We start from the raw sequence: 24,280 nt of genomic DNA on the forward strand, positions 1-24,280 counted from the left end.
CCATTTTATATGAACCAGTATTGTTTTATTTGTTTTTTTTTGTTTTTTTTTTAGTTCTGACATTGTAACAACCCCTTCAGGTGCTACAGAATGACCAGTTACTGCTTTGTCACGTAGGATCTAGACATCTCTTCATGGTTATCAATAGATTCAATACCAGATGTGCAAAATGAAGCTTATTTTAACAGTTTAATTGTAGAACACTCCCCTACCAGACAATAGAGCATGTAACTTGATTTTATCAGTTTTGTTCAACTGTAACAATACATTAAACGTGTTGTAGAAAAAATGTGGATTCGATTTAAAAAAAACTGAATTCCACAGTTAATTTATTCTTTTTTCTATTAAAAAATTTGTATAGTAACTTTACATTTTTCAAAACTGTGTTGTTGGAAACTGATGATGAATTTTCCTGAGACGCTGTGGTGGATCTTGAGATTAAGAAAAATAAATTATTGATGAATGTTCTCAAGATTATGCCTTTGTCTTTTTATTTTTCTTAAAAAAAAAAAAAAAAAGAGTCGTATCGTATTCACTTCCAAGTGTCTCACTTCAAATCCCACCACTTCCGCTCCTCTGGACACACTCACTCTCTTGTCATCACACCTAGACCTCAGTCACTTCCCTCTTATCCCCTCCCCCTCAAGAAGGATTTCCTGTGGAATCAAAAGGGAGATACACTCCAAACATTAAAGATATTACTCATCACCAACTGCAGACACTAAACAGCTGCACATACTGTAAGCACTTAAGGACGTTATTTTTTTCATACATTTTGTATTTCATATGGTTGGCTGCAAACTGAACGTTCCCTTAATGTGCAAATGCAGCATGGAATCATTCAAGAGTACTGGCAGGGGATGTGGGCTTAACTACTACAACTTAACACTCATACCATGAAATACTAGCTTCACAGGCTTCGAACACAGCAACACACAGTAATTGTGATGCTTTACCACATAGAAAAGAGGTTTCTACCAGAGCAATCAGTTGTCAGTTATGTGAGGACACCCAACCTTGTCATCCTGCTTTCTTTCATTCTCCTTCTGTGTCCGTTTACTAATGAATCCCATGTTAGTCTTTGTACTCACTGTGTTCCCATAGCAGCTCTCCCAACCAGGCAACAGCTGGAAGCTGTTAGCCAGTCATGCCGTGAGAAACTCGCTCCTCTGTGATTTATTTTTTTCACTTGTGCATGTTTGTGTGTGTGTGTGTGTGTGTGTGTGTGTGTGTGTGTGTGTGTGTGTGTGTGTGTGTGTGTGCGCGCGCCTGCTTTAGGGGTGGTGTATGACCTTGCTTTATATTTTTAATGAAATCCTCCATCATTTAAATACTCATGCACACCACACCCTTCACCGTGTGTGTATTCAGTGTACTCTTGGACGTCTGTCTCCATGGGGCCTGGTTTTAAACCTGGAGAATGAAGACATTTTTTCAACATTAGGACATTTTGTTTGGTCCATCAAGTGATAGTTTTAGGGCCAGGACTTAGTTTTAGACTCAAGGTTAGAATTAAGTTTAGTCCGAGGTAAGGATAAAGTTTAAGGATAGTGTTAGACATGTTCACAATCCCATTTAGTTCAATGAAAACATCTTCTCTGAAAATTAGGTGCTTACTAAAAGAGAACATGAAATCACACTTGCCAATAATTTTGCGTACTCTCACACAATAAGAGGCCTCCCTGCTCCTGACAATGTTTATATTTGGCATCTGAAGTGAAACAATTCAATCCTCTATTGTTTCATGAACAGTGGGGATTGATCTGTTTCAGAATGAACTACAACATAAAAAACATAAGAAATGCTGCCATCTACTGTTGACCACAGAGCAGTACTGTAGGAAAAAAGGAAACAGTTTATTAACACGCTGTTAATGGTTTACTTTTAATATGTCAAATGAATAGAATCAATCAATCACAAAAATGTAATGTGTATTTAGGAAAGTGCAGTACAATTAAAATCCATGTTGTCTTTACTATTTGTTTAACATGCAGATCATTTGTGTAGCTGTTCAATTTGCTGACATAATTCTTCATTATGTGAGTAAGTGAATTTCAAGTTTTTGAGAATCCTAAAGGGGAAGTGATACTGAGTCACGTGTCATGTGATATCCTAAAATGTTTTAAAATAGTTCATACAGACATTGGTCAATAACAGTAACTGACTTTACAAAAGTAGGAGTGCATCGAGTGGCTCTACTCCAGGCCGCAAGTATATAGTATACAGTACAGTGACTCTGAACAGATATTTCAGGTTACTAAGGTTCACAGACTATATTCCACCTGTTCCAGCAGAGGCCCATTGGTGTCATCTGGATCCTGTGCCAAAAACAGAGCAAGAAAACATTCATACCTCATTAAATCCAAGAAATTACACTGAATGTCATGTAATGTAATAGTGGCAAGACCCCACAAAACATTTCAACATCCATCATCACCCAAAATCAGCTAACACAGTTAACTGTATTCCTGACTATTCAAGCCAGAAATCTTTTGAAATAGAAAAGACCAAAACAATCAAGTTCACAGTGAACCAAATCTCTTCTCCCCTTTTATGTGTCCTGCCATATTTACCTGTGAGATGCGGCTGTATGCTTGAATATGGGGAGAACTGTAGCGACGCAGGCCTCTCCAGGACAGGAAGAGTGTGTAGACTGAGAGCAGCAAACACAGGGCAGTGAATGCTATGGAGCTCCCCTTCGCAACAATTGAACCGGCACGCTAGTGATAAGAAGTCAAGAGGAGGACAGTTCACACACAGTTAAGAAAGTATTCATTTATAGCACACATTCACTATACAAAACTAGACACTAAATAAAGCTTTTCATAATACTTACAAATGTACTGTCTGTACATACGGGTGGATCATTTGAAAAAAGAATCTCTTTATTATATATCTATTTTATAAAATAATGTAAATGTAATTTATAAAAATGAAGAATTACCTGTTGGTTTGTGTTTAGTGCAGCTGGTTTTTCAGAAATTAGGCTGATGGCCAGAATAGCAGAGAATCCAAACAGTAGACTAAAGAGGTTCAGACCAACCAGAGAGATGATCTGTTCAAAATTAATGCATAATTAGTTGCTGATATAAGCAAAAAAGTTGCATGAGAAACTAGTACATAAACCATTTACCTTTAATTTATTAGCTTTTCTCTGAACCTCTATTGTCAGACATCCAGCAGCCACATACTGTAACAAAACAAACAGTTATAACCCAGACTTTGATACCTGAGATGACTGAAAGATTTGTACTATTACTGATATGGACTCACAAATAGACTTGACCACACAGGTGTTGTCATAGAGACCGCGCAGTTGTAGCTCACACATGCATGAGTGACTGTGGTTAGTATGCAAGCTAAGGCACTGAGGATCTGCCCCACCTGAGGGAAAACATATGGTAAGATGCCAGGCAGACAGTTTAAAAGCGATAAATAGTTTGAACAAATGCAACAAAGCAGAATCTCACCCCAGTGACTAAAAGTCTGGTGTTAACCACAGTGCCGAACCAACGATGAATCCTCACATTGCATAGGGCTTCATTATTGGTATCCGTGGTCAGTGGGCGGGTCTCCTTAAAATACACCTGATATAGCCCCTCCTGGAACATATTCTCCGTCATCTGTTGAAAAAGACAAAAAGGTAACTTGTAGGAAAACAAACCAGATGTTGAAAAGCCTCATCAATATATTACTCCTGTGTGCAAATCAGTCAAACACACATAACTTTGACTCAGATTTCATACTTGATTTTATTCTACTGTATGTCATTTTTGTTGCTTACCTTCCCCACAGGTTGTAACGATTTAACTTATCCACAGGCCCTCATATCAAAAGAGAATGTCATGTAACTAAAATAAAAAACATTGAGATCGCTGTCTCACTCCTGCTGTTATTCTTCAGTGCATTCAGTTCAGTGGGGTCAAAGTTTGCATGAGTTGGTTGATAGTGAAAGGTTTAAGTCCACTCTGAAGTAAGTTATTTATGGTCACTGTTGGTCACAACTAAAGGATCTTATCGGCTTGTAGAGCAGGCGTACTATGTCATTTGAGCATTGGTTTCATTTTTGAGCTGGGTTCAGATTATATTTTCTTTCCTAGTTCTGTAACCCACTCTCACTTTCTCTCTCTCTAAAGCCATATTTTTTAAACATAACACTTGCTACACTGTGCACACTAACCCATCATTTATATGGAATGAGACCCAAAACACAAAGTTTATATGATAATGACACAACTTCATTGAGTTTACAAAGAGAAACAACACAACCTTAACACACTCTTTAAAAGTATGTAAAATGACAAAAAAAATGAAATGAAAGAAAACCCCATTATAAAATATAAGGAATAAAAGCAAAGGGTTACAAAACTATGTTAAATATATTAAACAGCAACACTGCTTGTGACAACCAGTATTTTATATCATTTAGAAATTCCTTCAGAGTTCTGTGACTGTCAAAGATACAGTAAAGTGTATATATATCCTTGTCTCAACTCTTTTTATATAGCAATAGAAAGAGATACTGTACTTACAGATAATATGACCAAGTAAGAGAATACAAATTGAAAAAAAGGACAGGACCTAAGGTTGAGCTTTGAGGAACTCCACATTATATGCAGATCAAGGAAAGAGTAGCCTTTATTCTCAGTTGTAATTGAATGTCTCATTTGCACAGCCAGCAACCTACACACCAATCAGTCACTATATCACTTTTCCACATACTGTCCAGTGTAACATTTATGTGAATCAGCTTTGAATTAGGCAAAACTCAGAATTCTGGTAACCTATGTGACTGAAGTTGTCATATCATTACTGAGAGAATGATGTATACTTTTATTTATGCGATTACATTTTGGCAGGAAAGATGAGCAATACTATTATGACATCATGGAAACAATCACTTGTAGAAAATGTGATATTCAGTAAGCTTTGGACACATATACAATTAAATATGACCACAACCAAGTCAGAAAAAGCATAAAGCTCAGCAGAAAGAGGTCATACAAAACTGTGAAAAAAAGAAATTTGGCTACTCTATAAATGTCATGTTACACCCATTCTGTTCTGTGTCTCACTGTCATCATCCTCTATCCCCCCTGTATACAGGTCAGCCAACCTGCTGAAACGTGGTCCCCGTTGGGCCAGGCTGTGAAAGTCCTGCTCCTCATCTGAGTCTGAGGAATTTACAGAACTGAGTAAACTTGCCTCAGAGCCGACACCTTCATAGTGAAACACCAGGAGTGAGTCATAGGGAGGAGCTGTGGGGTCACTGTCTGCAGCATTCAAGTTTTAGAAAGTAAACAAAATCATGTCAAAGACACTGAGTAGAGTAGAGACACTGTTGTAGAGTTATAAAGCTTATAAGGAATATTAAACACCAAATGTATTCAAGTAAACATACTATAAGCTGCATTTATCATATTTCACTCACATCTTCAATGAAGTTGCAGATCTTCTCATTGGCTTTGGGGCTGCAGACGGTAGCATGGGTGGGTTTGGACAGTAGGAAATAAATCTATGCAAAAGACCGCAGAATGGTTATCCAGCCCTCTGTGGAGCTGACTCAGGTCATGCAAATAAATACATAAATATAAAGATTTAAAAAATAAACCAAACGCTGACACAAATATAATATAAAATAAAGAGTAATATCAACAAAAGTGTGTCTCTTTTCGCATTACTCATTGGGTTTAAGTTTCAGAGTGGGTAATCTAATGTAATCATTACTACAGCATGTCAGCTGTGTGTATGTATTTATGTGTGCGTGTGCGTGTCTGTGTGTATTTCACCTGATTTGCCCTCCCTGTCTTCTGTCTCATCTGATTCTTAATGCATCGCTAACACAGTATCGCAAAACCAATCAATTCCCACCTTGTTATTCATTTTCCACACCACTTGTCCTCAGTAAGCTTCCCATCTCTGCCACTTATCAGATTACACAGCTGCTTGCACAACTTCACCTAACATTCATCCCTGGTAGTTCATGTTGTCTTGTAAATATCTAGCCAATCCCCTGTCTGGTAGATCATTTAATCTACTGCCTTGCTGTGACTTGTGCTCTCTATGTGCATCTGCAACAGATCTGGCCTTTTGCACTTATGGCATTTTTAAAAAGAAATCCTATAGGAAGTAAAATTAGTCCAGGTAAAACAAAGCGAGGATTGTACAACTTCAATCCCTGTCCTGTGTAGACAGATAGACTACTTCTATAAACCCATTTAAGCAAACAACACAGACTGTCAGCAGAGATGTCCTGTTGTCATAATGTCACAATTTTACATCTATTACCCTAAATCTCTACTCCTCTCTACCCCCTTCTGCTCCTACCCAGTTGTCTTCACCTCCTCCCTCATTGTAGAAGAAGATGTTGTCTCTGGGTTCATCTTCAAGAAGAGGGACCTTCTTCTCTGACCTCCTTCTTCTTCTCAGCAACAACAGTAGCAACAAACAGCACACATACAGTATTCCAATAAAACTGAATGGTGCATAAGGATTGAGACAGGGACTATCTGATTATTCTTTGTTTTACTCACACTGTATTTGGCTGTTTTCTCCCTGTCCAGTGGCTTGGTCACATACAATACTCCAGATCGATGCTTGACAGTAAAAACAATGTCGGGGGGCTGATCAGCCCCTGGTCTGGTGATCTTGTAGATTATTGCCACCTGTTCATCTTTGCTTGATTTAATCTAAAGTGCAATAATGAAGACCCTTGCTGGAATCAAATACAGTTTGTACAAATGTATCAAACCCATTTTCATCTGTTTATTACTGCTGTATTTACCTTCACTATGAGTGTTGGAAATGAACCCCTGGTATTTTCTGGAAAGTTAATAGGTGGAATAACCCACTCTCCTTCATCTGTTTCAAACTGCCAGACAACAGCAGGGAGCTGCCGGAGTCCCATCTATGAGTCATGTCAATACAGATATTTACTTGAAACTGAATCAATAAAGCAGGCTTACAAAATGACTTCTAAATTTACCTCAAGATGTTTGCTTCTTAGGATTTCAGTGTTTTAGCAGTGTTGTTGTTCAAGCAGTGAGGCTAGATCCCTGCTGCAGCCTGAGCAGCCAAACACTGAAGAACAAACATTGGTTGTATCACATTGAAGTGTAAATAATACTTAACTGTGTGGTATATTGCACTGGGTTTCAGACATACACCTAATGCTTTTAGGAAGAGAAAATTACACTTAAGAGAAAATCCAGTTTCGTAGTACAGAGTCATCCACTACTGTCAATGGACTGACACTCTAGAGTGGATCTTTGGCTTTTTTCTGGTTTGCCAAGTTTTTGGCATTTATCACATGCTCCTGTTGAGTTTTTCACCTTCAGCGTTCCTCAGTTTGTGTGATTTTTGGTGCTTCATCTTCCAGACTCATGCTCTACACTACTACTACAACTACTGATGCTGAGTAGTTATTTTATCAGTGAAGAGTTGGGGATGGGGGATGGGGGCAAATATGCCAGAGGTGACCTCAGGCACTGAATGACATGCAGATGTGTATATTTATTCAGGTGAAGCTTTATGCTTCTACTGACTTTTAAAAATTGACATTTCTGCAAGAGGCATTTTGTCTCCTTTATTCTAAATGAGCTGAATGCAGAAACCTATCAAATTTGTTTTAAATATATATATCTATATAACAACTGGAATTGTTTACAAGATAATTAGACAATAATGGGTTAAACTTTTTCTCTGAAATTTTGATCTGAAATAGCCCAACTATTTACACAACACTTGAAGATCAGATTGGCTCTCATGACCATCAGCAACAATTGAGATCAGTTTATTTTGAAAACTATGTTTCCCACACAGCTTTAGACCCATGTCACAGTGTCAGACACTCTTCACTAAATTCAATGTTATTGTCCTTTCTTACTAAGTCACCTTAAAAAGTTGCAACTAATCTGTGTATTAAAATCACTTTTTGATCCAACACACATTTTACAACACATGGGCAAAAGAAAATAACCTCTCTGTAGTTAAATTGCATCTTTATTCCAGTGAGTGAAGTGCCAGTTTAAATATGTTATGATCACAAAAAAGGACAGCACATTTACATGACATTAACACAATACTTCACAGTTTACATGAGTAAAATAATCTGCTAAGTAAACAGAAAAAGATATCACAGATCAATGTGAAATTGCAAGAAAAATGAAAACAAAAAATGCAGACAAAGAACAAACTGAATGGATGCAACTTGTATTCACCAGCATGAATTTCACTGTTAACATACAGCTCAGGAATGCACTGCACCATGTGCTCTTTTGCTGGTAGTGAGACCACTTCTTCATATAATCTGATAAATCCTACAATTATGAATATGTGACCTGTATGAAGTGCAATGAATAATAAAAAGCCTGTACAAAGTGCAATACTGAAAACTGTCCTTTCATTTACAAAGAAGTGTAAATTTGTTGTAACAGGTTTTAATAACCACCAAATGTCTGTAGAAATATCCAGAAAACAGCTACTGGAAGAGATGTTGATTATGATCTGGACAGAACTGCTGTCCAGCATTGTGAATAGGGATGCAACGATTATTGATTAAGATGATGCGATTATAGTCTGTTTTTATTTCACAATACTACAGATGAATACTGCAGCAGTAGCAGAGGTAGTCTTAGGCTAAAAGTGAATAAGAAAAATAAAAATAAGTAAACCATGAAAAAATGAACTTTGATTGAATATTGTAGTAATCACTTTAGTTTATTTCTAATACATAAAATATACTTTAAATTATCATAAATATAAAATTAAGATGAACTGTATTGATCCCCCAGGGGAAAATATAACTAATGTAGGTAATGAACTTAAGTGTTTTTATTATCAACTGTAATCCATGCCTTTTTCAAATGCATTTTAAATAATCTATTTTAACACTGATATCACTGACAAAAGTAGTCCAGCCAGAATATTCGCATTTGAAAAGCTAAGTGGCTGCCCACAAGTAATGTTAATGTTCTCATTTTGTGTTTTGGCCTGATGTGCGACCCACCACCTAATTACCAATCACAAAGTCAGTAGAGTTTCAGCATCTGGGTTGCCAGTTGCCACTGAGCTGCAGCTAGGAACATTGCAGATAATATCCGATGTTACAAAACCAAAAAAGCCTCTTTATGACTCTCAAATACGTCATGACAATTTGAGAAACAAAACAAGGTGATGTATAGGAGATGCCTTTGAAACATGGAGACGGCTGAAAATGTACAGAGTCAGACAACTCTACACCGCTGTCTCTGTCACACCACTCAGCTGCACCTACTGATACGGAGGAGAGGAGCAGCTAACTCACTGTGTGTGTGTGTGTGTGTGTGTATGTGTGTGTGTGTGTGTGTGCGTGTGAGACGGTGACGCTCTCCTTTGCTCTCAGACAGTGTGTTCAATGCGGGAACTTCATTCAGCCTCCCTGTTATTTATAAAAGTTCAAAACACTGAATGGAGGACAGAGTTGCTCGTCAGAGCGGCTACAAGATGATGTTGTATTGTGGTGGACTGAGGTAGAGAGGATGAAGAGGGAGGGAGCGGTGACAGTAAGAAGCCGCTGAATCAGATTAATAACACGTTATTTTCTGATTGTTTCACAGCAGTTACGTTCAACAATGAGTAATAATAACATACACATTAGCAGACATCCCAACCTGCATTTATACTCACACACACACGTGCAGACACTCTAGTGCGCGCTCTGTGTCTCATTTGCGGGCGGCATGTAGGATCACGTCCAACAACTGGCAACCCGTGTGAACGTCAACTCTGGGAGGAGGGGGCGAGGACTGACAGCTCTCTCCAGTGTTTTGAACGTGGGCTGCAGTACTATTTCTAAACGCTTGGTGTCAGAGATACATACTTGAACTTTCAGTGTAGAGACCAGAGATCAACCTCCCTGCTCTTCTCCTCATCTCCCACTTCTGACTGTGAGATCTTAGCAGGTAGAAGCTGCTAGTTCACTAACTAGAACAAGGTTCATGATCCACACGGTGACATTATAAAAAGAAGACGTGACACGCAAATAAGCGATAGAAAGCCGATGGCCCCGTGGTCGCCCTCGACAAGATGCTGCACACACTTTCCAGCTATAACTCTCTAGTAAACTGCTTCACGAGTGACACATGTGTGTCAGTAATAACCATCCGTGTAAAACACAAGCAGAGCATGTTCTATAATGCGAGTGAAATGAATTAAATTAAAGCTTTGATTCACAAAAATTGCTTCGACCATTTTTTGTATTGTTTCAGCCCTATACTGAAAGCTCAACTCTTAACTCACCACTACTTTGTTGATTGAAAGTGACACATTTATATTTAAGTCCCTGCCAACTCAGTGTTATATTAAGTAACTTGCCACAAATGTAATGATTTTCTTAGTTAGTTATTACATAGTGCATTTCCTTCACTTGAGCAGTATAGTAGCAATATAGCAGTATAGGGTTTGAGATGTTGGATCCTTTAGCAGGGACTTTTCTTTGGCAAATTTTACAAATTCAACCGTCATCTTGAACAAGCCCCTGGCCATTCTTTATGTATCCAATGTACTTGCACACGGATGATTTAAAACGTTTTGGTGAACATAACTTCAATCTCTTCAATGTCTTCAATGTCGAGTCCCTCGACCATTGCCAGGACACTTCTCGTCTCCTTTAGCTAACTAGCTGCTAACTAGCTAGTCGCTCTCATGAAAGCATGTGTAGCATTGCATACCTAAACTTGTAGCATGGTATTTTAAGCTGGTGCACCAGGTTTGTTTTGGTTCTGTAGCACATCTTCCTTCTGTAGTCTGCCAGTTGTAACTATGCACATAACTGTCTAATGAACATTGCATAATGTCCCTTTCTGAGAATGAGAATAAAAACACTTGGAATAGCTGGGCCTTCACCGTTACAAAACTATGATGTTTTAAAGCGCAGTTAATACTGGAATCAGTTAATCGCTGCATCCCTAGTTGTGAATAAACTTTTGTTAGCTATAGTGAGGTTTGGCCAGGTCAGAGTTCAGATACACCACAGTAGCTGTGATATCGTCTCTGTACATTCGAGCCAGGTCCTCTGGCAGAGTGAGCATAGATGCCAGTCTCTCTTGACACAGTTCTCCATACTCCCCTGTGCCAAGAGCATGTCTGATGAGGTGTGTGGCAGCATTGGTGTCTCGAACAGGAGAGGCACGGGCTCTGCGTTTCTGCAAGACTTCATGCATCTGACCCAGTTTGAGCTGCTTCTCAGATGGTGATACCGGAGCCTGGGGAAAAACAAAGGACAACAGGAGTTTTAAACATCAAATGTGATATCTAGAAAGCACCACTTTATTAGCAACACTTGAGGTTTATCAGATAAAAACAGAAGAAACTGAGGTCTGGTCTGTATAAAAGATGTACTAACAAAGGAATAACAATACATTTCATTTTCATTTGTCCTCAACAGACAAACCTGTAGGTGAATCCCACTAAGGTGCTCTCCAACAAGTCGTACAGCATCCTCACTCCTTAATTCATCCCACAACCCATCAGTGCCAAGGATCAGAAAGCGGTCTTTAGGTCTCAGCTTGTGATACGTTATATCTGGTGCCACGTCAAGGTAGGGTGGAGTATGATAGTTAGGCAGAGTGTACTGATACAGGTTAAGAGAGTCGAGGTCCACTCCAGATTCCAGGCTGTTTAAAATGCTCTGCTGCAATTCACGGCTCCACTTGAATCTCACATCTCCAAACGCACGCAATGGCATCAAAACCTGATGGCACAAAACAATGATAGAACAAGTGACTTATTTTCTACATGTATCCATTGCACAGTGCCTGCTAAGAATTATGCCATGAACTCCTCTCACCCCAAGAAGTCTGTCATCTGTGATCACTGTGTCTCTCTCTGAGGGTGGGTGCTGGGCTATGATCCGCTCCACCTCAGCCTGGTTCAGTGAGTTGTGATCCTGGGAAAGGGGCAGAGCGCTCCAAGAGCCGTCCTCCTCCTGCACCCCCAGCACCGCTCGGCAGTCGCCAGCATTGGCCATATGGATCCCATCCGTGCCAACATGAGCCACACAGGCTGTGCAACCGGCAAACGCAACCTGAGGAGATAATGATGCATGTTTATCAACATACAGTATTGTGACCCTGAAGACACCATAGCAGCAGCAAAGGAAGGTTGACATTATCACCTGGATGGCTGTGCTTTTCATCAGGTCATTGGAATGGGGGACTTGAGCCTCCAAGGAGATATCAGCATCAAGCCGTTTAAAAGCACGGTCCAGGGCATCCGGAGGACTAAAAAAGAAGGTAAATGAAAGAGGGATGTAAAATAAAAATGTGTTATTTACATAAGTAAATTCTGATATAACCGGAAAATTTGTTAAAGTCCGACATATTTATCTCTCCGGTTGTGATGTCCGGTGAAAGTAATTCCCTCTAGGCACAGTTTGGATTGTATTAAAAAAGGTTAAGATTAAATGTTAACACCTTTCTATTTAAAAAAAATAAATTGATGTGCAGAATCAAATCAAATCAAATGGAGCAGTGAAATCAAAAGACTCAAGGGCATTCAATATTGTGGAGAGACATTTAGCAACTTTTAAGTTTTAAGTTGACAGTAGCCTGCTTCACTGCTTTGAAAAAGCATAAGAAGTCAAATGATATGTGAGAATAAGGTTATGGTTATTTTTTGGTTTGTTTTTAAAGAGGTTTTATTCTATTTTATTTTATCTGAGAATATGTATACCTACAGCTGAAAATTTTAAAAACACAATTCAAAGAATTTGGTTAAGTCTGCCAGAAATACACATATTTTTGTACATACCACATGCCTTCGTCATGTTCCTCACTGTCCAGTAAATCCTGCCAGAAGACTCTGAGGTGGTCAATGTAGAGCGAAGCAGAGTCCCGATAGTTAAAGTCTGCATGGTGTTTGTACCACTGCAAGATGGGAGGAACAGGTCTGCCATGCTCCATGCACTTCTCAAGCTCCTCCAGGCTCTGCTTTGGCATCATTGCAATTGCAGTGTAGTACAGCAACCGCTCACTAACAGCCTGGGCACACGCCCAGCCCCCATGTCCGTCAAACACTCCAAAGAGCATGCCCTTTGACTTTTTATGTGGTGTTGGGGGTTGGGGGGGAAAAAAGGACATTTATTTTACAGGAGACACCAAGAAGTAAGGTGGAAGAGGCAGAGAGGAGAGGATGCTTACCTGTAGGCAGGTGGCTGCACTACGACGATCCTCATTAGGAGTGTTGGCAGCTAGCTGGTTGCTCTCAAACTTTCTCACAGCACTGAGTCCCCTGCCATCAAACTCTGGCACACTCACAGACTGAGACACAGATGAAAACATGCTTAGTAGTAGCCAGCTATTGTACAACTAGTAACCAGCATTTCCCCCTGGCCAACAACTAAATCAAACTTGGTCTACAGCACATTCTGTAGACCCTGCAAGGTTATACTAAACGAAAATCAGATTTATAAGATACAATACACAAGATTTTCTACCTGAGAATATGCTTTGCTTACTCTTTATTTTAATATCAAACCAAAGAAAGACAAAGTGGTATACATTACCTGCTCATTAGATCGCAGAATGCTGTTGATCTGAACTTGGCCGAGTTGGAAGTCTAGATCCTGACGAGTTGAGAGATGTCGCCCACTTTGAGATCGAGTTCCTGACTCCTCGGCCCTGCAGCTCCTCTGGTCTGTTCTGGTGGTTCCCCAGGATGAGAAGTGACAATGCTGGGCTGGTCGCAGTTGAAAAGGGTGAGATACTACCAGATGGGAATACTGCAAGAACAAAATGAGTTATAACTACATTAGGATTTGCCTGGAAACAAATACTGCAGAATATAAAAATATAATAGTCTGGATTAAGCAGAAAAGACAATCAGGAGATGAACCTGGAGTTGGGCACTAGAAGAAAGTGTGTAGCTTGAAGCTCTTTGGAGGATGCTGGCGTACAAACGCCCAGACATTTCTGGGGCAGTGTGCTGAGCAACTCAATAACCCTGATACCTATGCAGAGGGGAAGAAAAAGAAGTGATAGTTATAATACCAGCATGACTCTTATCAAAACACTTGCTATTCTATCATGTGCTAAGATAATATATTCCTTTATTAGTCCCATGATGGGGAAATTGGCATTATTGCAGCAGCAAAGTGGACAATAAAAATGAAGAGCGCCAATTAAAAAGATTAAAGAACAATAAATAAGCACAACAGCAATAAAAAAAACTATCAAATGTAAAATTGTGTAAAAGAGTAATATAGGTAGTGAGTGATAATATATATATATATATATATCTTAATTTCAACTCAACTGTGCTACTTGATCTTGCACACTATGAACATTAAAAGTGCAATTACAAGTGAACATAACAAGATACGTGTTCAATGAGTCAGCCAGCTTACCATTATAATAAACATAGTATAAGCCAATATTAAGCAATATTTATTCGTAATTTCTGTGGTGTTAGATGACATTAGTTAGCTGACTAGCTACGTTGCGTTTAGCTTGCTAGCTGCGTAGCTTCACAAACAAGTTAATCACCAACGTTACACAAAAATATAAATCCGAGCTAAATATTTACACACAGACCGACAAAGAGTTTAAGTATGTTGAACACAGACGACACAAAACAAATGCATACAACCTTATGGAAGTACGAATGAATCATGAATAAAAGGGATGAAGCGATATCTTCTTCTTCTCTCTCTTTAGATAACTTTAAAGTGCATACCGCCACCCAGTGTACAAGAGAGTATGGTTTCTTCCAATACTATCCGGATGCTATATACATTATGGATGCTTGTTGCTTCACTCGTTTCTTCTTCTTCTTCTTCTTCGACAGCGACTCACATCGGGTAGCGACCATAGTGGTAGCGACCATAGACATACGTATGTCTATGGTAGACATATATACGACTGTCGCTACCATACAGTCTATGGTAGCGACAGTCAGTCACTCATCCGAACAGGTCAATACATTATTTCTGGGCCACGGAAGTTGGAAAACTTGAATATCAAAAACAAATTCGGCCCTGGGACAAACTGATAAAACGTACCTTGTTAATTTTCCTTATTTGACCTGAGCCTAATTTCAAAAGTCTGAAAAACAAAGCGTAAGTTCCATTTTTATATCACATTCATAAACAAATAATGAAATAACAAGACATTTTTGTTTTTTTATTTTGGATCCTCAAACGAATATCAACTGTTACAGTTACAGTTTTTGGGATTCGGGAGGATTTAATTGAATTAATGTAGGCCTATTGTTTGATCTCGTTACTACAATAAAGCACGTTTTTTAAACTGTAAATGTAAGTTTATAGATATGGAATTTGGCCATCATAATAATAAGATTTATCATATACAAATGAGATTTCTGTCTGTAATTTTTCACGAGACCAAACAATATATTCTTCCAAAGTAAATTAAAACTTCCATCAATATTTAAACAATAAAAAAAGGTTTTGCAAGAACATCTTCACAAATGGGCAATGCCAAAATAAATAGTTTCTGGACATTCGTAATAAAAATGACAACTCACATCAATGTGTCTCTTGAATCTCTTTTTAAGTTTATTTTTAAGCAGGATAGACTGAGAGCAAACAATACATTCTTCCAAAGTAAAATAAAATTGATAAAATAATAATCATTTATGAATAATTTTAAAAGAATTACCCTTCTGGAAAAACAGCGTGCCCCTCTTGAGGTGTGATATTACATGACAGTGTCAGGCTGGTTTTGGGAGAAGGAAGAAAAGTGGGAGAGAATTTATATTTATGAAAATTATTTACAAATGTAGTGAGCCAGTTGTCTACTCTTCAAAAACACAATCAACAAATTGCTATTTATCTATATATGCTTTCCCATTCACCCAGTGTGACTTGAACGCAGCAACGTTTTTGTTTCTATGGTAACGCGCATTAAGTGTTAAGATATTGATATGCGTTTTATCGCCGAAGACGGCCTACTTGACCAAATGCAGTTAGGAGTTAAGCTAAGCTAGCTAACATTAACATTATATATTTAACTAATTTTTATAGTCAGCGGAAAAATAGTAGTCTTTGGGATTTTAAAAAACTATCCTGCTAGATTAGCTAAATGTGGGATACAAGAGATGTTATAATATTAAGTTAGTCATACTGTAACCTAGACCAAGTGAGTTTTCGCTGAGTCATTACAGAGTGAAATGGATAAGACGGTGGTTAGCACCAGCAGCCGTAACAGTAAGTAATACTGATACTTTTTCCTTGTGTTATTTACATTTGGAAGGAAGTTGTTGATTTAAATACATTCTGCTTTCAGCCACAAGAACAGATCTCAATTTGCTGCTAGAGTGCCTGAAGTTTCAGATGAAATGCCCTGATCTGCAGAAACAAGCCCTTCTCACCATTCACTTAATTTGTGAAAAGAAAGGTAATGGTTAACCATCAGTGGCAAAGGCTTACCATGTCCCTGCCTATAACCATCTCCTATAAACATGAATCATCCTGTAGTGTAGCTCCATAGTCATTCTTATTCAGTATAGTACATTGACTTGATTTTTTTCACATTCGATTTTCATTATTTCAGAGGAAAATGCGGACCTGCTGAGAGAAATGGGAGGCGTGACGTTTGTGTATAACCTCTCCAAATCCAATATTGTTCATTCAGACGTTAAGGAGAGTGCACTCTTTACACTTGGCACTTTAGCTGAAGCTAATGGTAGGTGTGATGATGTGTACTTTATACAATTCCAAGGCTGAAGTTGTCTAGTGATTGAGCCAAGATTAATTTGCACCTTTCCTGAAATGAGACATGTCCAGTCTTACATAGATCACAATTTAAATTGTGTTGGGTTAGGCCGAGTACAAGTGATAGACTTGGCCACTATGAATAGATAGGGATACTAAATGTTGCAAAGGACACACATGACAGCTTTGTCAACCTGTTTTGACATATTTAGCCTATGAAGTGTGACTTTAAAGGATGCTGTCTTTGAACTGAGAGTGGGCACATGTTTTTCGCTGTGTGCAATCATTTGTTAATAATTTCACTACAATGGAAATGCAATTTAATTTAAGGTGAATAACAGTTTTACATATTTAACATATTTTCTTTTGTTCTTTTGGTAGTGTTCTGCAAACATTCTCTGTGCAGGAAGGAGACGTTTGTTGAAGTTGCTGGTTGGCTAATGAAAGAGGACACCCCACTGACACTGAAGCGAGTTTCTGTCTATTTGCTGTCTGTGTTGGTAGCAAACAATAGTAAGATCAAAGCTCTTCCACTGACATGAGTTAGAGCTAGAGGATCAGCTGTCCAATTTATGTGCATGCTTTTGTCACTTTACATGACATTTTCTATTTTTGTTTTATGTGTTACTTTACTTTTGTGAAACAGACTTTTGTAGTCCTTGCGTCTTTGTGCTATTGCAGAAGCAGGACAGACTTTAGCCCAAACCACTGGCTGCCTGGACATTTTGCTGGACCTCTTTAGGTATTTTGCAATGTTAATAATCTGTAATGTTATGTGGCCAGACCCAGTGTTGCCAAAGTCACAGCTCTGCAGAGCTCTTTGATTTAAAAAAAACTTGCTTATGTAAGCATGTACATCTGAGTTTAATAGTATATACTTTTGCAGGACCACTTTTCCCCTCTCTACAGAGGCTACATTGAGAGCAGCTAATGCTACTCAAACCTCCCAACTCTGGGCATCTGTGTGTAGTGCTCTCTGTGGATGTGTCAACAACCCTCAGAATGGTAATGACATTTCCTGCTTGTACCAAGCAATTAAGCTTTGAAGTACTGCAATATTCTCACAGCTCAATACTGTATATTCTGTCTCTCTCTCTGGCCAACAGATACTTCGGGATACCTGGTTATTCGTAAAAAAAAAAAAAAAAATAGCATAGTGAAACCCCTACTTTGTACTTGGGATCATACCATCCTGACAACTACTTTCGGATTAAATAAAAGAATACAGTATTTTATATATGTATATGTGTGTGTATATCTGGAAAAACAGGTAAAAAAGGTTTTGCCTGTCTTTCTTTTGTATTCCAGAGGAGGGTCAGCGTATCTGTGTTGCAGCTTTTCCCATAATAAAAACCTGGCTCCAGATTTCTCTGCCCCGCACCGAGATTTTTCAATCCATATGCTCCTTCTTAGCAATGACAGTTGCCAACAACTGTAAGTTTAAAAAGTGTAATTGCTTGTACTAATCTCATGATTTTCAATGTTTTATTTAAATGATCTAAGATGACACTGAAAGGCAGTTTATTTCATTCTCAACTCTTGTTTTTTTGCAGCCTGTGTTCAGGAGAGTTTTTCTGCCTACGGGGGTTTGGAAACTCTCACTCTTGTACTGGTTCGTCTAGCTTCTGGGACAGAGACAAGTTTGTTGTCTTGCAAGCTTTCTGTCACAATATGCAAGACTCTTTCAGCTTGCATCACCGATAACTGTGTGTATTGCACTCACAAACACAGCCACAAATGCGCATTAACCATTCACTTAAACAACTAAACTGTCTCTCTATTCACAATCTATTCTTTGTAGCCACTCTTGCTTCAGGTCTGGCTCAGTATAGTGTAATTTCCCACCTCTTCTCCCTGCTGGCTAGCCCAAACCTTGACCCTGAGGACAGGCCCTCAGTTTTGCTCACCTTAGGCCACTGCACAGAGGCCTCACGTAAGACTGCAGATTTTTTCTTCTACTATTGTTTCCCACTAAACTTTTTAAGCACTTATTAAAGAGTTTCATGTGCTGCTGTAATTCAGCAGTCTTCTGTCCCTGAGATTTATCTTCAGTTTTTTACAATCCAAGCATTTCTCACAACTGCATGTATTTTCTTGTCTACAGAGGAGCACCAATCCCAGTTGGTGCAGTGTGGAGGTCTGCCACTTATCATAACTTTACTCACAGAAGACACAAATGAGGAGGTTAGGAAGGCTGCCACATTCATATTACAGACCTGCAAACAGGCCAGTAAGTCAACACACTGTTGTTACTATCATAATGCAAATACATGAACACATCAATACTTAGATACATTCTGGCCCATCATCATGAGCTACAGTACCTCAAGATAGATAATTAATGATGAATTAGTCATGGGTTGAATCCAGAGTATGGAGCTGTCTTCTATTGTCTGTGTCTGTGAAGCCGTGTCCTTGGGAGAGCCTTCTCTGATTTCGAGACAAAGAGAGTTTGACAATATCGAACCCCTTACAAACATGGAAGGCTTCAGGAGCTCAGCCAGAGAGTTACTGCACAGGATTGACCTGCTAGAAAAGAGACAGGCGAAGGTGAGACATGCAGTCACACAAATGACTGAGAACCTATCAGCACATAACATTGTGACTTAGTTTTTGCATTGTGCTTATGTTTATTTTAGGAGGATGAGCAGGAATACACAGACTTACTAACTTCAACTAAAAGGTTAGAGCAACCATCTCATCTTCCAGCCTTGCCTCTAACTATGCAGCATATGGAGAGGTTTAAAACTGGCCCCACAGCATGTAGAGAGAGCAGCAGTCTTAAGTATGTAGGGCCAGGAGGTGACAACAGCATTAAACTTGAAACTTTCAGAAACTTGATCAAGAAAGACAATTACAGTGAAATAAGGAACATCAGCTCCAATTTAAATGCTCAAGAAGAGAAGGCTGAAACCAGTGGAGGGGATTTGAGGTGCACAGTGTGCAAGGGTAGTGGAGCCCTAAAGTCTTCCCATGTACGGTCACTAGAGGGAGGCAGAGAGTCACATACGGCAGACAGGTAAGTAGAGGTCTTCAGTGTTGATTACTTGTTATTTAGATAAGCTTAAATGAAATAATGGCGTTCATAATTATTTTTTGTTTTGTTTTTTCATTAGTCAACTATTTAAGCTCCCAGCACCACTGAAGCACAATGTACCAAAAGAAATTAAAGGCACTGAGAGTAAGAGCAGACTGTTATAACACCACTGACTTTGCTTTTAATTTTTGCATTTAGCAGACGTGTGGTTTCCCCCATGTTTACTCAGGTGACATGTTTTTATGTTCAGAGTTAGCCGACAGTGACATGAGTCAACTGGTGGAGGAACGCTCATTCAGTCATGTTCGTTGTGCAGGTAGGTGAACCCTACCCCGTCAGTGAAATGCTTTTCATTTTGTGTTACAAGCCCAAACAAGCACAGAAGTGACTCCTTTCCAACTTTATTTGAAATAAAGTTAATATGAAAAATAAACCAGAATTCTTTGCTATATAGTTTTATGTAGGTGTTGGCTGTGGTGATTGTTTGGGTCCAGAGAATCTTGGTTACTTCTTTTGCCCGTAATTATTTTCCAAGGAGAACATAGTACATTTTTTTAATCCCTTGTTCCAAAACAGCTCCAGAGTTATACCAAAGTTTGCCCATTTGGTTTTTTTTTGCCACCCAAACAATTATGATTATATTTATATTTAGAAACTTTAATGGATGATTGAATTAGATGGGTTTTTAATAAGTTAATTCAATGCAGTTAATCCTCTTCTTTCTCTCCTTAAAGGTTGTGTGTTGCCTTTTGAAGAGGTGACCAGTCGCACTTTTGCGACACTCCTAAGCACCTGCCATCACAGCTGTGACATGCACACGGTTCTTCAAGAGGCCACAGAGCACTTCAGGACTCATCACTGCAACCTTCTCTTTAGGAGAGAGAACCAGGACAACGCTGTAGAGCTGACAGACCCAAAACCTAAGAGAATGTCAGCTGCAGAGCCACAGAGGAGCAGGGAAAACTGGAGGGGTACTCAGCTTTAGTGTTTGAAATTACTGAATTCTAATCTCATCTACAGGTGTAGGTCCAGCCTTTCAATCTGATTAGTCAAAGAGTACATTCAAGCCATACCAATAGTCTCATAAAGCATTGACAGGATTATGCGACTTACACCTCAATATAATATCAAAACAACTAACAAACCAAGTAAAGCCATTTCCAAAGAAAAAGGCCGAGAAGAAGAACCATTAGGTTTACAGAGCACAGGTGTTGATTGACTGGCGTTGCTGTCACTTGACCGGTCACTGCAGGTCAGCTTCTATGTATGCCCTCTTTATGTTTTATTAAGAAAATACATTATTCAAAACTCTAGTTTTTATCAGCAGGGTGTCATACATTGGTTAACTCATTTTCACTCATTTTGCAATGCCTTATGTATCACTGTAAGAGACTACTGAGGGGTTTGGGACTCACCAAATAAAGTAGATACAGCAATAGCAACATATATGTTCAAAGTTCTACATTTTGTTTCAATGCAAGCCAAGTCTTTTCCATATCACTGATGGTATTATAAAAGGGGGTTTCCTGAAAACAAGATCTAAATGGTAATTCTGTGTGTGTTCTGTCATACTGACAATATTTCTCAATGTGTAATTCTGGTGTCTTTTACTTCCAACTACCACAGGCATAACTTTGACTCCACTGCACAGAGGAGCTAAAACGGAGACATTTGGTATGTGTGTGAAGTTACAGCAGCGACATATCATTTAGTGATGTTGTCTTTCGTATTTGGCATATTCAGCAGCCTTGCTACCATCACTTCTCCTCTCAGGTCGATATTTGGCTCCCCCGAAAAGGCCTCATTCGCCTCAAGGTAGATATGCTTATTTACAGTAGATTGCTTTTAAGAGTGTGCGTGTGTGTGTGTGTGCGTGTGTGTGTGTGTGTGTGAGTGTCATTATTGAGAGCCTGTGGTGGGAGCTGTCCTCGGCAGTGTGCTCTTGGCAGCAGACAAACCAAAGAACAGAAGGAATGTTGAACTGCCGCCAGTGTTCTCACAGTGCAGGCCAGAGCTGGTTCAGAGTAGCACAGCTGTATTAAGCTGTTTCACACTCTGTGTAACACAGTGTGTGTGTGTTTGTGTGTGTGAGAGTGAGAGAGAAAGATTGAAAGGGTGTGTACCAATGCTTTTGTGCTACAGCAGTGACATGTTGTTGAAAGGAAGAACATTTAACATTTTACTCTGTTCCATGTTGTTATTTAGCATTTTCTGTACTTACATTACATACACTATACTACATGTACTATTTGTTACAGATACACACATACACACACAATGTATATGTATGTTGTTGTATTTGCCATTTACCTCCTTTTTCTCTTCTGATTAATGTTGCCTATTGTGTAGCCTAAAAAACTGTAGTGGTGTTACAGCACAGTTGTGCAGTGAAGTCCAGCATCAACCTTCTTTATGTGCTGTCATGGAGAGATTACTCTGTCTTTATGTTTCTCAGCCAAATGTATTTTCCAGTTCTCGCTTTGTGTGAAATATTCCAAGTCCACACTCCATATTTTTTCTTCCACTGCACTGTTGACATTTTCATTCTTTCTCTGCCCAGTACAGATGTTTTTTCCACTCGTTTCTTCTTCCCTCTGTAAAGCTGAATTATTTTTTCCCCCTTTTATTTTATTGACTTGCTTCCTCTTTGCTTCATCAGTCATTCTTCTCTTTCTGTTCTTTGTATTTGTACAGCAGCTGTATTAACAGTGACAGGTGATGTAATTTAACTTTAATGAGAAATACATTTCTCGTTCTCATTTACTGTATATTTAATCTGAGGTCAGCTGATGTCTGTTTGGGTAACAGAATGAGATGTAAAACTCTGTCTGTATTTTTCACAGTCACACACAAACTCAGACTGTTATCCTCTTTCAAATACAGAAAGAAAACAAGATGGACATCATGCACCAGATGATGAGCCAAAAGCTAGCAGAGAGTCTCAATCCAGTGTAAAAGTATGAAATAATGTCTTCCGTCATAAATGTATCAATGGATGTTTACATTGCCTGCAAGGTTTTCCTACAGGTTATTAATGCTATGACACTATACTGCAGTTCATTGACGAGTTAAAAAAATATTTGATGAGTAAGGGAGGAAATGTAAAATGAGTAGCAATGACATTTGAGTATCAGTTCCTGTAGAATAAGTTTCAAATTGCCCCATTTTTGAAAATCGTTTAGTTCTGCTTCCTCTTATCAGTGCCTGTGCACTTTGCAATCACTGACACTGATGCAAAATGATGAAATCCCGGCCACAATGAAGCATTGTGAGCAATGGATGCCATGCGATTACAGCTTTTTGATACATGCTGTAGGTTTTTGGTGCTGCATCTCCTTGAGCTTGTACAAATGCAGCCGTTACCTAAGGTATAAAAAGATAAAGTAGCAGTAATGTAACTATATAAATTAGATGACATGACATCATATGTATAGTTGACAGTGTAATGAAATTAATTGAAACCAATTGCTGCTTTGATGTTGGAAAATCAATTTTAAAACTATTTGACATGCCTTTTAGAATTATTGGAAGTAATTAAAGGTTACATGTGTAGAATTGAGTGGCATCTAGCAGAACGGACTTGGAAGAAATTAAATATAATATTCATATGTTTGTGTATAATCACTTGAAACTAAAAATCATTGTGTTTTAGTTACCTGCGAATGAGTCCTTGAGAAAAAGTGAAGGAAAAAAAAGAGCCTTTCAGGGGTTTTTTTCAGGTGGGGTATTGAAACCAACTAAATAGATTGCACTAAATCATACACACTGCACTTTTAATGTAACTTCTAGGTAATGGGCTTAAATGTACAGAACCACCAATATGGTCTATTAACATTATGCACACAAATAGTACAGCTTGTACACAGAAGAGTAGGAACAAGTACTCTAGTTATATCCAGCATGCATCCATCATGCACTTGTTGTTTCTCCCATTAAGCAAACTCTCTTACCCATTTGACAGACTGTCCAATCTGCTCAATTTTTTTCTCTTCTGCCTTCTTTCTTACTGTTATTAGCGAAGGAAACGGAAAAACTTCAGCTCTAAGGAGGTGCATCACCTGCTGTCTGGTGTGAAGAAATATGGCTTCTCCTGGAACTCTATCTTGTGGTCATACTCCTTCAAGCCTGGACGCACCAATGTTGACCTGGCCAAGAAATACAAGCGGCTCGTGGTAATAAGAGAAAATCTTGAAATAAGGTTGTTTTCTCATGATGACTGTCAAATTGTATTTAAATTAAATGTCTGACTGACATCTTATTTTTTGCCTCTAGAAAGCCAATGCCCAGGATGGGCATCCTGGACCACTGATAAATGAACAACTTTGATGATCTAAAAGGCCTTCGTTCTACCCAGTTCCACACTGCATTGATAGTTAATTAATCCAAAAACATAAACTTACATATAATATGTCTTAGTATTTATTTTATATTAACTCCTTTGTACAAAGTTTGCTGTGTCTTAAAAATAGTTCTGCAGCACCTATAGGTCCTTTGGCAGTTACTGTTTGCTTTTGTTCTATTTTAAAACAGGT

At 38.7% G+C, this 24,280-nt stretch overlaps 3 protein-coding genes across 3 annotated transcripts; 1 reads left to right on the top strand and 2 right to left on the bottom strand.

The window, feature by feature from the left end:
* Positions 1-2,009: 2,009 nt before the first annotated feature.
* Positions 2,010-3,938, bottom strand: si:dkey-30c15.13 (uncharacterized protein LOC558731 homolog). Its single transcript, XM_053319419.1, has 7 exons — positions 3,785-3,938; positions 3,471-3,623; positions 3,274-3,384; positions 3,134-3,190; positions 2,945-3,055; positions 2,574-2,720; positions 2,010-2,318 (listed from the first exon to the last, which is right to left on the bottom strand). Exons 2-7 carry the CDS (start codon positions 3,621-3,623, stop codon positions 2,265-2,267), a joined length of 633 nt encoding a protein of 210 aa, XP_053175394.1. The 5' UTR covers positions 3,785-3,938; the 3' UTR covers positions 2,010-2,264.
* Positions 3,939-10,949: 7,011 nt separating this feature from the next.
* pdp2 (putative pyruvate dehydrogenase phosphatase isoenzyme 2) lies at positions 10,950-14,108 on the bottom strand. The gene is made up of 8 exons (XM_053319414.1): positions 13,873-14,108; positions 13,544-13,759; positions 13,179-13,298; positions 12,790-13,076; positions 12,155-12,260; positions 11,828-12,064; positions 11,432-11,731; positions 10,950-11,243 (listed from the first exon to the last, which is right to left on the bottom strand). The coding sequence occupies exons 1-8, from the start codon at positions 13,945-13,947 to the stop codon at positions 10,968-10,970; spliced, it is 1,617 nt and encodes a 538-aa protein (XP_053175389.1). The 5' UTR covers positions 13,948-14,108; the 3' UTR covers positions 10,950-10,967.
* Positions 14,109-16,167: 2,059 nt separating this feature from the next.
* terb1 (telomere repeat binding bouquet formation protein 1) lies at positions 16,168-24,074 on the top strand. The gene is made up of 19 exons (XM_053319925.1): positions 16,168-16,204; positions 16,284-16,394; positions 16,551-16,682; positions 17,093-17,224; positions 17,393-17,453; positions 17,598-17,716; positions 18,020-18,145; positions 18,265-18,417; positions 18,513-18,644; positions 18,816-18,941; positions 19,119-19,261; positions 19,351-19,730; positions 19,828-19,892; positions 19,999-20,064; positions 20,483-20,678; positions 21,375-21,393; positions 21,492-21,563; positions 23,765-23,920; positions 24,021-24,074. The coding sequence occupies exons 1-19, from the start codon at positions 16,168-16,170 to the stop codon at positions 24,072-24,074; spliced, it is 2,280 nt and encodes a 759-aa protein (XP_053175900.1).
* The last annotated feature ends 206 nt before the right edge of the window (positions 24,075-24,280 follow it).

Source organism: Scomber japonicus, chromosome 5 (genome assembly GCF_027409825.1).
Source record: "Scomber japonicus isolate fScoJap1 chromosome 5, fScoJap1.pri, whole genome shotgun sequence".
Lineage (NCBI taxonomy): Eukaryota > Metazoa > Chordata > Actinopteri > Scombriformes > Scombridae > Scomber > Scomber japonicus.

Bases quoted from the DNA above. Each gene is read 5' to 3' on its own strand.
- si:dkey-30c15.13 (XM_053319419.1), bottom strand. From the start codon at position 3,623: ATGACGGAGAATATGTTCCAGGAGGGGCTATATCAGGTGTATTTTAAG. The intron at 3,191-3,273 runs GTGAGTCCATAT...GTTTTGTTACAG, and splicing joins CTGTGTGGTCAAGTCTATTT to TATGTGGCTGCTGGATGTCT. The intron at 2,721-2,944 runs GTAATTCTTCAT...TCTTATCACTAG, and splicing joins CACTAAACACAAACCAACAG to CGTGCCGGTTCAATTGTTGC.
- pdp2 (XM_053319414.1), bottom strand. From the start codon at position 13,947: ATGTCTGGGCGTTTGTACGCCAGCATCCTCCAAAGAGCTTCAAGCTAC. The intron at 13,760-13,872 runs GTTCATCTCCTG...TTGTTCTTGCAG, and splicing joins CTTCTAGTGCCCAACTCCAG to TATTCCCATCTGGTAGTATC. The intron at 12,261-12,789 runs GTATGTACAAAA...CTTCTTTTTTAG, and splicing joins GAACATGACGAAGGCATGTG to TCCTCCGGATGCCCTGGACC.
- terb1 (XM_053319925.1), top strand. From the start codon at position 16,168: ATGGATAAGACGGTGGTTAGCACCAGCAGCCGTAACA. The intron at 18,645-18,815 runs GTAAGACTGCAG...TCTTGTCTACAG, and splicing joins CCACTGCACAGAGGCCTCAC to AGGAGCACCAATCCCAGTTG. The intron at 20,065-20,482 runs GTAGGTGAACCC...CTCTCCTTAAAG, and splicing joins CAGTCATGTTCGTTGTGCAG to GTTGTGTGTTGCCTTTTGAA.